Source organism: Aplidium turbinatum, chromosome 2 (genome assembly GCF_918807975.1).
Source record: "Aplidium turbinatum chromosome 2, kaAplTurb1.1, whole genome shotgun sequence".
NCBI classification, from domain to species: domain Eukaryota; kingdom Metazoa; phylum Chordata; class Ascidiacea; order Aplousobranchia; family Polyclinidae; genus Aplidium; species Aplidium turbinatum.
In genome coordinates this window covers 45,729,885-45,744,693 of record NC_137473.1, presented here as the reverse complement: position 1 = coordinate 45,744,693, position 14,809 = coordinate 45,729,885, and the positions used below count along the sequence as shown (strand labels likewise).

Sequence of the window (14,809 nt, the reverse complement as noted above, 5' to 3'; positions counted from 1 at the left end):
TACCACAAAGCGGCATCGAAGGAGCAGTTATTTTTATCAGGTAAAAGTTTGCATTGAGAAAAACAATAAAAACCTTCGCTCGTCAGCGCAAACTCACCACTGTGCGGATGTTAGATACACGGTGGATGTGTAGTTTTGTTTTTTGTTTGTTTGTTTATCTTTATCCTGCATTGCGGGAAAGCGGACTTGAGCGCTATGCATCGGTGTACGCCTTCCGACATACACCTGACCCACGCTGCAGCCGACGGCAATGTCTGTTTTCCGGTTGTCTACTTTACTTATGACTTAAATTTGGTACTACCCATTACTCGAAATCGATCACTAGGTAGAGGCAATTATCGTTAAGTTTCTTGCCCAGAGAAACAACAGCATGTGCGGGTGGCTGGAGTCGAACATGCAGGCTCTCGACTGCGAGCCCAACGCGCTAACCACTCGGCCACGGCTGCCGAGTAGTTAATACCTCTTCATTGCAACGCTATACAGTAGAACAATTTTAAAGATAATAACCATCTATTGAGAATTCCTATGCTTCAAGTCGTCATCTTCAAACGGGCGAGCGAAACTCAATCGACCGAAAAGACAAACAACCCGCATGAATATTTATGACATTTTCAAAATGAAAGCATACAAGCCGGATAAAAAATACAACGTAGCATTACCATATTAAAGAAAATAATCAATATCATTTTTAAAGTAGGCTACTGTATCTGACCAGATATGATCAGAAATACAAGTGAAAACACTGATTTGAAATAGATTATAGAACGGCCACAAAAACCTTATTTTCATGCAGATGTTGAAGGAATGGGTGAAGCTCAATCGCCTGCGGATTGGGTGGGCCGTTTTAACAGCAACATGTGTCCAATGGGGCCTGGCCGACTCACCATCTTGTGCATGTGGCTCAGATTCTCAGACTGCACAGTGCACACCACATTATCTATTATTGTCCTGTATATCGACCCCAGGAGAGATACGTGGACCTCACAACGCTCCATGAACACACAATCCATTGGCTGCTGCAAGATGTTCAAATTTAAAGTGCACCTTCACGAAAGCAGGCATTGTTAGATCTAAAAATGAAGCATGATTTTCCATAAAATATTGAGGCAACCTTTGCATCTTCGACCCAACGTTAGATAAAACCGTGGCCCCTTAAGCGTTTCTTATATACATAGCCTATCTTCAAGCGTAGTGTTAGTTAACTAACTTAATAAGCTATGATAACATACTGAAAACAAGCTCTAAATCTAATATACGTAATCTAATAGCCTACGGTAGGCCTATGTCAAACTTAAAAATACAAAAATGTTACTATTCCTGAGCAGAGCATGTTAGTCCGAGTTGGCTTGAATTACAGGGTAATAAAAGCTGTTGAAAGACGGTAAATGTTTACTACCTCAGAACATGTGACTGTTATTGAGTCATGTGTTGTTAAATAAACAGAGCAGTTTGCAAAGCAAACTTACGTTTTTAAAATGTTTTAACATCATGAAACGTTGAACAATACACATGCAATTTTGTGAGCAGAGACTGCATTGTAAGTGTTCAACTAAAGGCTGCATCAGAACGCAGAATTGTGCCAATTTCGTGACGACTTAACTGCATTTTGTTTGGGCACTAAGCTATTAAATAAAATTTCACGGCAAGCCAATAGATCAAACACAGTACCGTACGCAATTAAAAAGGCATGCTAACAGATTACAATTATTGCAATAGTGTGAAAAAAAGCTTCCTATGAAATTCAACTGAGAAATACAGAAAACGAACGAACCTGGTTTTTGAATCACTATTTTTGATGCGGACGCTTTACTTTCAAGTTATTATTGAATAGCCAACAGACAGTTCGCTTTTGAAAGCTGTTAGTGCAACATAGCCTACCTGCCTACTGTGTGAGCGAGGCAAGTGTCGCCAGTCAAAGCATAGTGATCGACGACGTCACTCACATTCCTGTCAGGGTTCGATCTTAGCACTGGTCCTCTGGCCAATGTCTAGTGCGAGTTCCCCGCGGACCAGTACGAATCGTTTCGCACTGGTCCGACTGTCCAGTGCGAAAATATCATCGTATTATGTCGTTTGATCGTTTAGAGTGCGTGGTTCTCATTTGCGCTTCTCTTCAAACAACAAAACACGTGATCCGTGCGTGTTAAACCGTAAGAAAAAGGCAATCGCAAGACCACGTGTTAAATCGTAAGAAATAAGCAATCGCAACATCACGTTGTTACGGCCAATCTCTGTACAAATCAAACGTCATATAAAACCGTTCAAGTCTACTGAATATTACGTCATGGAAATTCCTAAAGCATGTGCCAAAATTGCACCAGCATTCATAAGAATTGTGTCAAGCCTGTTTGGGCCTGTTTGGGCCTGTTTAAACAGGAAATATTACATCAGCTCTAAACACCTGTTGGAATGACTTCATAATTGTCTTTCATTATTGCGTCACAGTACTGCATACGTGAATTTGAGATATTGCTATCTATTCTGGTCATTCGTAAAATGATTGTTTGAAAGTTGGCCGCACATTTAACTGTTGGCTTAGTGCTTGCTAGCTGGACAAAGGTTCCGTCTTTTATCCAAGTAATCTGTTCTGTAGTGACAGTTTTCAGTGGTGTACGCGTTGCACCCCCTCGTTTTCGGTAGCCGTGGGCTAATTTTTACAGAAATACACTTTTGAAAAGAAGTTCAAGTGTGTGTTTCTTCGGTCATTATATGCAGACGAAAGGATCCGGGAACTTTAAGTTACAATTTTCCCACGAAGAAATTATGGTTTACCGCTGTGACCATAAAAAATAAAAGACGATTCTCTGTCTAGTGTTTGGCACAGAAGCACTTAGAAGCAAAAAATAAAAGACGAAGTTAGTTAGTTGGTAGGCCAAGAAGCACTTAGAAGCAAAGAAATAATAAAAGAAGATCTTATTGGTTGGTAGTCTAAAGAAGTAAAGAAAAGTAAAGACATTTCTTCTCAGTTTGGTACAGAAGAAAAAGAACTTTGACATTTATTGGCAAGAAAGAAGATTAAAGGCAATCCATCTGTGCTTGAAGATTCAAGTGGAAGAATCCAAGCAAGTTTTGTGGACGTTTGGACTTCACATACTCGTACAGCTACGGTATCGTGCATTTAAATTCTTTTTTGTATTTTTACGGTCTTTGCAGTTAAGTTTTTTATAACTACTGTAATTTGTGTGTTTGTGTAACTTAATTTTTTAATTGTTAAATTTAGCCCTAACATTTGATATGTCTACACTCGGTGGTGACAGGGACTCGACCGCCGTCGACTCGACTGAGTTTAAGCCTGATGATGTTCTTTGCGGTCGGGCAGGCCATTCTGGGGAGGGACCCATTAACGATGAGGCTAAGTCAGTTCGAGAGGCCCGGCATCTTAGACGGGATATTTTGACTCAAATTGGGAAACTTTCTGTGGCCCTAGGTTCTTTGAGTGATAAGCAGGAACTGTTAATTTTTCGGTCTAACTTATCTACTTTAGAAGAGGAATTACGGCATTTCCATGCTCTTTTGAGTAAAATTGTTAACTCTGCAATCTTGGCAGAACTTCGTGATAGGGTAGATCCCGAATTTAACTCGTTAAAAAATAACTTCGAACAAAAAGAAAGTGAGTTGTCAGATAGGTTGGATGCTGACATACATCCTGAGGATAGCGCCTCAAATGTAAGCACTAGGATGTCTGAGAGCTCGTCACGGATAGTTGCACAAATTAACCTACAGTTAAGACGAGAGGAGCTCCAGATCCAAGCTGAGGCCGAAGCGAGAGCTGCTGAGGCCGCCGCGAGAGCTGAGGCCGAAGCAAGAGCTGCTGAGGCCGCCGCGAGAGCTGAGGCCATACGAGCTGAGGCCATCGCGAGAGCTGAGGCCGAAGCGAGAGCTGCTAAGTTCGCACTCAAAGACGCTCAGTTGAGGGCCGAACAACGTAAAGAGGTAGTTTTAGCTGAATATCGTTCTGAGTTGGGCTCCCGGCGTAGCTCTAGGAAGGGCTCTTCTAGGCATTCCAGAAGTGAACATCAATCACAGTTTAATTTACCTAACCTTTTCCACACGCCTGTTCAATCCGTAAGTGGACCTGTACAATCCACATGTTTTCCAGCTGTTTCAGGAGGTCTCGGGGCCGCGGCTAAGGGTCTTCCGAAGGCTGTAGAGCCAAGGTCTGCAAATTACAACCGAACTCCTCCCCCAGAGCGTACAGGTCACGGGGCCGCCATTAGCAGTAATGCTTTGCCCCCTTCACAGTTTTCAGCGCCGCTAGTTTTTGATCGCCCAGCTACACGTAATTTGGGTGGTTGTGAGAGGCGTATCGCGTCTCCTGATTTTAACGTGTGTGAGGATCGTGATCGGGCTGTGCATGTGACTGAGCCCACTCAGCCCCTTAAGGGATATAGCTTGTCTTCTCCCGCTAAATCGAGTTCTCAACAGCAGGATTGCTTTTTTGAATACCAAAATAGTAGGACGTTCTTCGATAAGGCGGCCTTGATTGGTTACGATGGTAATAATATGCCATTTGTCTTCTTTAAAAATCGTGTTATGGCCTTGATGGCAGCTTCGCCCTTTAAGGGAACTCGTTTGACTTTGTTGCAAGCAGCTTGTGTTAGAACAGCTGCACAAACGATTGCTAATTTGGTTTCTGACACTCCTGGCTTGTCAGAGGAAGACAGGATAGAAATGTCGTTAGCTCGCTTGTCCCAACGTTTTGGAGTTCGTGGAGGTCTTTTCGCAGAACCAGAAATTAGAAAGTATCGCTATGGTAGCAAATTGACTTCTATCTCTTCCAGTGATTTGAAAGAGTTTAAAGATGAATTGTCGCAGTGTTTGCTTTACGCGAAAGCTTATGGTCAGCGTGATAAATTAGAAGGACGTTTTGTTTTGGATTTGGCTAAGCGACTCCCGTTTGACGCTAAGCAGCGTTATCTTGACTTTTTAGGTGATCAGTATGGTAGCACTGAGGAACCTACCTTTCAGAGTTTGTTTGAATTTGTAGTACGAGAGGAAACGCGCAAGTCGACTGATTTTAGCATTATGCTAATGGGCGATTCTGGTGAGTCGCAGCAATTTAAAAAGTTTGGCAAAGGAAAATTGCCTTCATGTCCGGTTAGGCAGACGTCGGTAAAACCCCATGATAATGTGATTTCAGGGAGTTCGCAGTACTCGACTGCTGTTGGCGCACCGCGCGGCGGTGTGGCCAGACGTAGTGACATACCGGCATGTTTTTGTTGTTCATCACGTGGTCAAGTTGAATATCATTTTTTGTCTAATTGTAAAGAATTTTTGCGCTTGACACCTAAAGGTCGGAGAGATGTCATTGTGAAAGCTGGAAAATGCTTGAACTGTTTGCGCCAGCATATGGTTAAGGACTGTAATCATGCAAACAACTGTCGTCAGTGTGGGCCTAACAACGATAGGAAACACTATTTTCTTCTGCATGATTTTTATGTGACGTCACGTGATTCTCTGGATTCGGTCGGTAAAGATGATGCTGGTGCCAGAGTTCCTGTGCGTAATGTTAAGATTGGAAATGTTAAAGCAGCCTTTAACCGCGTTACTGCTGCTCGTGTTTTGAATCCAATGACTGGCAAATCGAAGTTGGTGTATTGTCAGCATGATCCTGGTTCGCAGTTGACCTTTGTTTCGAGTGACTTGGTGTGCGAACTTGGTCTTAAACCGTATGATAAAGCGTCGTTTAAAATGGATACTCTGGCTGGTCAGAAACCTACTTGTGCTGAACTTGTTAAACTCAACATTCAGTCGTTAGAGACGAATGAACTGTTTTGTGATATAACTTCGGTGGTTAACCCAGCTTGGGCTGACGATGTTAAGACTTTACCACATAAGCAGGATTTAAGTAGTTTCCGTCATTTCCATGACGTGAATATGTTTCATTTGAATGATTGTAGTACTGTAGATGTACTGATTGGAAACGACAACGCTTATTTGATGTGGGCAAAAGAAGAACGTGTTGGTGAAAATCGCAGTGAACCGCATGCTTTACTCACTCCTCTCGGTTGGTTGGCTTGTGGTGGTAAGTCACCCTTAGTTGAAAGCGTTGCTAAAGTGTGCAGAGTGCAGACGTCTTCAGAGTCGGATGTCATCTCTGGCTTTCAGCGTAAAATTGAGTCTCGTGATATGGAAATAGCAGACCTGAATAAAGTCATTCAGGATTTGACTTTGCAAAATGAAACCTGTGAATTGTCTCGCAATGATAATTTGGCTAGAGAACTTGTCGAACCGAATATTGAGTTGAAAGATGGTCGATTTGAGATACCTGTTCCGTTGAAGGAAGATATTGATCTACCTAACAATTTTGTGTTGGCGTCAGATAGAGCTGCTGCTTTAAGAAAGAAGGCTTTAAAACAACCTGAACTTCGTGATTTCCTTACTGACACCATGAAAGATCTTAAATCTAATGGCTATATTGAGCGTGCTGGTGAAGCAGGAAATGTCAAGGGATTTGAATGGTATTTACCATACTTTGTGACGTCACAATTAAAAAAGCGCATTGTTTACGAGGGCAAGTCTGAATTTCGAAGAACTTGTGTTAATGATGTAATGTTTTCGTGTCCTGATTTGTTAAACTCTCTGGCAGATCTCTTGGCTAGATTGCGGCTTGGCAGATTTGGTTTCGTGGCCGATATGACCAAATACTTCTTTCACATTTTGGACTCTTCAATTCGTAAGCCCAATTTTATTGAACTGCTTACGTACACAGGTAGTGCCGTTCGGATCGTGAACGAACGCCCTTTGGTACCTTTGAGTGACGACCTTAGGGATTTTACTGTCATCACCCCTGCCTCACTTTTGACCCCATACTTAGACCCATACTGTGCTGTTGGGCAACCACATGATCGTGACCAATTAAGAAGGGATTATCGGTTCAATTTGTCACTTTCTCAGCAGTTTTGGAGTAAATGGATCGATTTTTACTTGCCAGGTCTTCAGGGCCGGAAAAAATGGCTAAAAATGGCTGAGAATTTGGAGCCTGGTCAACTTGTAGTGGTAGGTTCTCTCCAAGACATTGGTAAACGTGGGAAGTATCAACTTGGGAGGGTGCATGAGGTAGTTCCACAAATTAGGAAAGGGAAGCCTGTGGTTCGTAGAGCCAAAGTTGCCGTCTGCAACTATGATGAGAATACGGGGAAAGTAAAAGTAGACTACGTGTTGAGGGATATTTCGTGCCTCGCCCCCGTAAAGAACACCTAAGTGTTATGGTTTGAGCCTGGTTTTGTCTGCGGTGGCCGACCCTTGTCTGAGCCCGGAACATTCGGTTATTATCGCAACTATTGTATATAGCGTCATTTAGCGTGTACCTATGGTACCAATTTCATGTATCGTCGTGTTTATTCTTATTGCTGTTCATTCTTTGCATGCCCTTTGTATTTGCGTATTAACTTAAACGTGAGTGATTCAAAAAATTTGTGTATCGTGTGTTTTATTCATTGGCTCACGATTGTCCTTCAATTCTTTTTTAGTTATGCCATGTTAGACTGTCATAACTAGGGGCCGCTATGTTACGGCCAATCTCTGTACAAATCAAACGTCATATAAAACCGTTCAAGTCTACTGAATATTACGTCATGGAAATTCCTAAAGCATGTGCCAAAATTGCACCAGCATTCATAAGAATTGTGTCAAGCCTGTTTGGGCCTGTTTGGGCCTGTTTAAACAGGAAATATTACATCAGCTCTAAACACCTGTTGGAATGACTTCATAATTGTCTTTCATTATTGCGTCACAGTACTGCATACGTGAATTTGAGATATTGCTATCTATTCTGGTCATTCGTAAAATGATTGTTTGAAAGTTGGCCGCACATTTAACTGTTGGCTTAGTGCTTGCTAGCTGGACAAAGGTTCCGTCTTTTATCCAAGTAATCTGTTCTGTAGTGACAGTTTTCAGTGGTGTACGCGTTGCACCCCCTCGTTTTCGGTAGCCGTGGGCTAATTTTTACAGAAATACACTTTTGAAAAGAAGTTCAAGTGTGTGTTTCTTCGGTCATTATATGCAGACGAAAGGATCCGGGAACTTTAAGTTACAATTTTCCCACGAAGAAATTATGGTTTACCGCTGTGACCACACGTGACGGTGTTAAGTCGTAAGAAAAAGGGTAATCGCAACAACACGTGACACGGGCAGGTTTGACAACATTCTGAGCTGAGTAGACCTGGTTCTGAGTATGCCAGCCAGCTCAGGCAAACGATTGCCAGCCAGCCAGGCAAACGATTCATCTGTGAGGTCAAGAAGGCCCGACACTGGCTATGTGTTTACAAGGCCAGACAAACACACATCGATTCCGATTATGACACCGTGAATCCGTGATCGTCCCGTCATCAAATTCCGATTATGACCCATCATCGGATTCAGAAATTGAAGAAGAGCCCCAAGTAGTTTGAAGACTCAACGCAGATTGAATGTCTTGCCTAGATAAACTGTTGTTACTGTTATTGCCATTGTATATATATTTCCAAATTTTCCATGTTATTGCCACCATTCATTATTGTCGTTTTAAGGTGGTTTTTCCTGGGTTGGCCTCGTGTTTCCCACGACAATCTTGTTTTTATCAGTAAACGGGACGGACCAGTGCGATCTCGTGCGGACCAGTGCAAATGGTGAGCCACTGGTCCGGTTGGCCAGTGCGAAAAAAAGTTAAGGTCGAACCCTGCCTGTACTGGTAGGCTACTACGGTCTTGAACACAGTGGCCACGCATTGATCAATTTAATTAAGTGTTGATAAAATTATGAATTTTTACTTCTCTATCCCTGTCGATATTGCGGTTCAGTCGGTTCAATCTCAGTCGATATAACTGCACTTCAGCTAATTCCCTTATTTTGTCTCGAACAGGCTACTTGTCAAATTTTGCATTTTGTCGTTCCAACATTTTTCTTGACTCTTGCTGTGTTAGTTTCTTTCTATGTTTATTAGAAATGAAATTGACTTTACCATGATGGGTCACAGAACGATGTTGATCTACGCGAATAGAAACAAAAGATGAAAAAAGTTTGATGATTTATTCATTCAAGCGTATATAAAATGCATATAATTGTGATAAAACAAAATAATAATAATTAACTTAATAATAATTAATTAATAATAATTAACCTAATTAACTTATTTTTCATTTTTGTTGCGTTTATCCAAATACAGAAAAGTGAGTACCTGAAAAATATAGTAATACTGTATTGTAAGCATTAAAAAGAGCATTGTCAATTAAGTTGGCCGTGAATTGAAAAACGATTGGGAAGCACTAATCAATACACAAGAATTATAGAAATGTGGGGATTTATAGAAGTAATTAAGGTTTCCATCGAACGAAAATGGAGGATGCCATGCTCGAGTTTCATCGTGCATTGAACGCAATACAGACTGAAGTCAACAACAACTACAGAGTGGTCAGGGTGGTTAAGGACGGCATGCTGGACGCCGGAGCAGGCCGACAATCTCGACGGACGTTCAAAGTCAAGGACGTCCACAATTTCCATCAAGTAGTAAGTTCGATTGCCGACCCAGACAACTTGGATATGCACCGTTGATGATCTCAAACAAGGGTGAAACTCGAACATGGCGTCTTCCATTCTCGATCGGGGCCTCAATTACTAATCCATATACCCAATCCATGTGTTGCAACAAAACAATTACAACTTCAAAGAAGTACTGTAGCCTATGTAAGGCACAAATTAAGTCATTGAGAATATTCTGTAACAGTTGCAAACAAAAGTGCTCTTCATGGCAAAGCAAGCATGATATTATAAACAGTAATCATTAATTTTACAAAGCAAAATTATGTGGTGTATATAAAACAAAAGTGTATGTAGACAGATAAAACTAAGCATTGTATAATGTAGTGAATATGAAAGTGCACATGAAACAAATTAACATCTCTGATATGAATAAACGCCAAAGGTAGTACGATATTACGTCACAAAAATACTAAGTCAATTATAAGTGAAAACACATTATTAAAATCAAATAGGATTGGTCTGCAGTCAAAGATAGTACGTAAATTAAGGCCACCATTAAGCCCATGCCAGTACAGTAGGTCTAGTAGGCTACCCTTTTTGTCTCAGTTGAGTCCTTGCCTGGTCAAAATGACCCTATCGTTTTTGGGGCATTTAGAAACACGGATTGCCTTTGGTATTATGAGCAAGGTATAATTATACATTCTACACAAGACCGGTGAGAACTATATCAACAAAACTGAATTGTTTTCTGACAACCACAACCACAAGAAAACCTTTTAAAACTAACTTGCTGAAGTGAGCAAACTTTAGTTTTATGTTTAGCAAGGAAACTGGTGAAACAAAGTTGTTGCAAACAAAAGCTAATTTTTTCAGATATTCTTTTTCAAAGTACCTTTTTCTTTGCCGTCATGAATCAGTAACGGACATAAACTTCAAATATTAAAAGCTTGACGGTACTTTTCGACACGTGATACTGCATACTAAATCTTTCGCACCACGAATCATTGTAAAATAATAGTTGTAAATGCGAGACGCAAAGCTTGTTTTGTTGAACTGCAGACAGGACGCCACTGTACGAACGCCTTATTATATAAGTAATGCAGCGTGGTGGTTTTTCCATTTGTGGTACGCAAGGAACCACATTTATATACTTTCACCCACTTTGCCAAAGTGCTCAAACTGCCAGAGTGGTGAGCTATGCGCAATGCAACAGCAAGGTGTCTGCTGGTAAAGTGCTCAATTGGGGAAGCAAGAGCATTACATAACTGCAGACAGGACGTCACTGTTTCGACCTAAATTTATTGATATTTTTTAACATGCGTGTCACCCGATGGGAAATAACAAAGGCGTTGTGAACAAAATTTTAAAATTGAGGAAATTTTTATATTCTACAAAATTGTATCAGAAATCAAGCCCTGCAAGGAATCCCGGCAGAACCGCTTGAGTTTTCCAATCAAACTGGGAAAAAAACTTGCGTTAGATCTTGAATATGAGAAAATTACAGTTTTGCCGCCAGCAAATACTTCACATCATTTTTACACGTGAATCAAACATTCTGACATAGAAATATCACCTCGGAGTTTTAACAATGTGGTTCTATTATGGTTCATAACAAACCAACACATAAATAATCCATAAAATTAAAAAGCACAACATCCAGTCTAGAGCATTAAACGAAAGCTGGTATAGCTTAAATGGCAGTCAAACCACATCTGAGACAAAAACAAAAACCTTACAAATTGAAACACTATCAAATTAAATCTAAAACACCAGGAAAATGGAATGAAATAAAACAATTGATTTATTTTATAAGCAAATCAGATTTGTGGAAAAAATGCTGTGCTGATTTCAAAGTTCTCCAACAAAAGAACACAATGATATTTTAAAATATGAACTGCTTCTCTGATTACAAAACAGTGACTAAAAGATCTTACCATCAAGTAAGAAGATTGGATATCAAATAAATAATCAAAACTCACAGCAACAAAATTTTGCAACCTATATGATGGTTATCTTTACTTGATCCATGGCTGCCAAAAGCCTCCGTGAAGTTTAGGATCAGCGCGATGATCCGGTTTAGGAAACACAACCGGTACTGCGGTTGCATTGTATTTAGCCAACCTAACCAACAACTTGTCAACAATGTCAGGATAAATATCAGAAACTTCAACCCTCTCATACGGATCGTTCCGGATGTTGAAAAGCTGCACCAATTTGGGATCATGGACTTGAACACCAGGGTTGTAACCAAATAAATCTTTAGGGTCTGTGATATCCACTGCCTTTGTATTTTCTGATTCAGGCGGCTTTACCCAATCGTCAAAGCCTTGATTTCCAGTCAATAGCTTCCAATCACCGCTGCGAATGCCAGAGTAAACAGAAGTATCAAAGCCGCTTCGAATTGTATTCACTCTATGCGCGTTCTTTTTGGGATCGTTGCCTTGGAAGTATGGTACATGAATAGGGTCGATATTGTGAAGTATTTCTGTGCGAGGACTATTAGCATTCATACTTATGGTTTTCCATTGATCGAAACCATCCAATGGTTGAGTTCCGGGCATCATAGGGCACTGAGCTGCACTTAAAACGGTAGGAAACCAGTCGGAAATATGAATCATTTGCTCGTTTATGATTACATTTGGATTGGGAACATTAAGCATTTTTCCATGGACGAAACCAACTCCACGAACACCACCTTCCCACAAAGTCAATTTACGTCCTCTCAGGGGCCAATTATTGCCTCCAGAAAGGGTCTGACCGCCATTATCAGCTGAAAATATTAGCAATGTGTTATCCCACATTCCTGCAGCTTGTAAGTGTTGAGTCACATTCTTTATTGCTTCATCCATTGCTGCTACCATACCAGCATATATACGTCTGTTTGAGTCTTTTATATGAGCAAAAGGTTCAATGTAAGAAGCAGGCACTTGCATAGGAGCATGAACAGATTGGAGTGCAAGATAAAGAAACAAAGGATTCGAAGTGTTGTGTTTATCAATAACTTCTCCCGCTTTCCCAGCAAACAGATGAGCAGAATAGTCTCCATATGTTGCATTTGTAGGTCCATCCTGCGAGTCCATATCATACCCACAGTACGTAGTCCCATCACATCGGTATTTTGTGTAATAATCTTCACCGCCAGTTAAATAACCGAAGTAAGTGTCAAATCCTCGTTTCCATGGCAAATATGCATCTTTGTAAAATCCAAGATGCCATTTTCCTATCATGTGCGTGTCATAACCGCAACTTTTCAATTGCTCAGGTAATATGATGTTGTCTAAAGGCAAGCCATTTGGCTGCTGTGGAGTGATGACATAATGCTGTAAACCTGTGTGAATTTGATATCTCCCACTCATTAACTGACTTCTGGATGGAGAACAGATCGGTTGAACATAGTAGTTTTCCAGTCTCACTCCAGCCATAGCCAGTGAATCAAGAAATGGAGTTTTCATATCTGATTCATGGTTGATAGCATGGTAGCCGATATCATTGAACCCATAATCATCAGCAAGTATGAAGACGATGTTTGGTTTGGAGCTGCTACCCAAAGATATGTCCAAGATGACAAGATAACAAACACATAAGAGCAAACCTAACCTGTGCATATTTGAAAAAGTTTCGAATGCAATTGACTAGAAATTGCAGTTTCTGGAATAAAAATACAAATATGACATTTCACTTCATTAACTTAAATAGCCTATTATTTTTATTAATAAACTTAATAATAATAATTCTGGATTAACTTTTTCATCTTTTTATTTAACAAAAACTGTATAAAAAGCTGAAAGTTTATTTCAGTGGGTTCCAATTGCAAAGGTTCGCGGTCGTAAACCTTTTGTGATGAGGAAACGATCGCAGTTTAAACGAATAAGAAGCATTGCAAATGAGTCATAATTTGATTTTTTTGGGGGGAATACTTCAAAATATGACACTAATCATACAAAAAAATAATTTCTGTCCTTTAACAAGCATGATATGTATTGACATCAATCTGAGACAATAATTCTCGTATTCGCATGTCACTGGACTTTGATCTGCACATTATACGTGTCGTTTCATCAAACTTAAGAAATTAATACAATTTGGGTAGAGAGGTAAGGGTCAAGTATGGGTCAAGTATACTTGGTCAAGTATACTTGACCCGTTGCGCTGTGTAATTTTCAGTTATCATTTTGTGTGAGCGAGGCAGTTTCTCAAATGTTTAGATTTGACCATATTTTTGCTGTGATACTATATGATTCTTTAGCATTTCTTTCAATAATGTATTTTTCTTATAGGCTTGAAAAGGGCTATATGACTAGCCGAAAACGTTCGCTTGTTGTTTTTTGTTTTTATAATGTTAAATGTAGTGTTGTTGCTTAGTTATGTCTGTTTATGGTTTAAGAAATTAAACATGGGAAAGGATCTAAAATGGTGTCCAAACATTGAAAAGATTCGTTTTTAGACATAAAATGAGACGACTGAGGCATAGGTTGAAAGCCTACCAAGTAAACAGTAGGTTTCCTGAGTGTTTCTTATCTCTTACTTCTAGTTTGCTCAAGCAGCTTGCAGGCTTGTTGGCGCACATTCAAACACAAACCTTCTTATAGCAGGCAGGCATCAACGTTAATTCCTCTACGGTTTCATGAAATGATTGATTAATGACAAAAAGATGGAATGGCTTGAAACGCATTATCGCATGCTTTGAGACAAGTTACGGAAGATCTGAATACACTACACAATATCAACAATTTTTACACTACTGTACAAAGTGAAGAAAAGTCCAATATAACAGTTAAAAGTTTCTGTTTATAACACCAGCAAAGAAATGTTGTTTCCAGAATGTATTGTGTATCTTTATCATGGTAAATGCAGTCATAGGCGCCGACTGCGGGGGGGCGGCGCCCCCCCGTGAATTTAGCTCGGGGTGGCTGCCCCCCCGCAAATTATTTAAAAAAAATCCTAAATCAAATGTTTCTAAGTTCAGATTTGTGTTAGTTTGACCTTCATTGCGGATCGATCTCAATTAAAAGATCTTGTTGATCTTACTTGTTGCAACAAGAAAGCTGCTCCTAAGATAACAAAAGAACAGAAGTACGGTAGCTGATAAACGCCAGCATGGTGCCGTTGAAGCATAGTAACAATGATTGAAAAACGTTTTTCTTGATTTCTTCCGCTTTGTTTTTTCTTGGGAGTGTCAATAACGAGGTGCAGTTTGCTGCTTGCTCAGTTTAGTATCTACGCGTATTAAGAGCTAAAGTTCAAAGTGACCAGCATATTATAATTCGAAGTAGCCTACAGGCCTCGAAATTCGTTTTTGTTGACGGCGGACAAACGTGTCCGGTCTGAGCAGCTATCTCGGCGGACAAAT

At 40.2% G+C, this 14,809-nt stretch overlaps 1 protein-coding gene across 1 annotated transcript; it reads right to left on the bottom strand.

Moving 5' to 3' along the window:
- Positions 1-9,000: 9,000 nt before the first annotated feature.
- LOC145764822 (arylsulfatase J-like) lies at positions 9,001-13,099 on the bottom strand. Its single transcript, XM_082576500.1, has one exon. It carries the CDS (start codon positions 13,062-13,064, stop codon positions 11,475-11,477), a length of 1,590 nt encoding a protein of 529 aa, XP_082432626.1. The 5' UTR covers positions 13,065-13,099; the 3' UTR covers positions 9,001-11,474.
- Positions 13,100-14,809: the final 1,710 nt, after the last annotated feature.

What these genes read in the sequence shown, in the direction of transcription:
- LOC145764822 (XM_082576500.1), bottom strand. Translation starts at nt 13,064, where the DNA reads ATGCACAGGTTAGGTTTGCTCTTATGTGTTTGTTATCTTGTCATCTTG.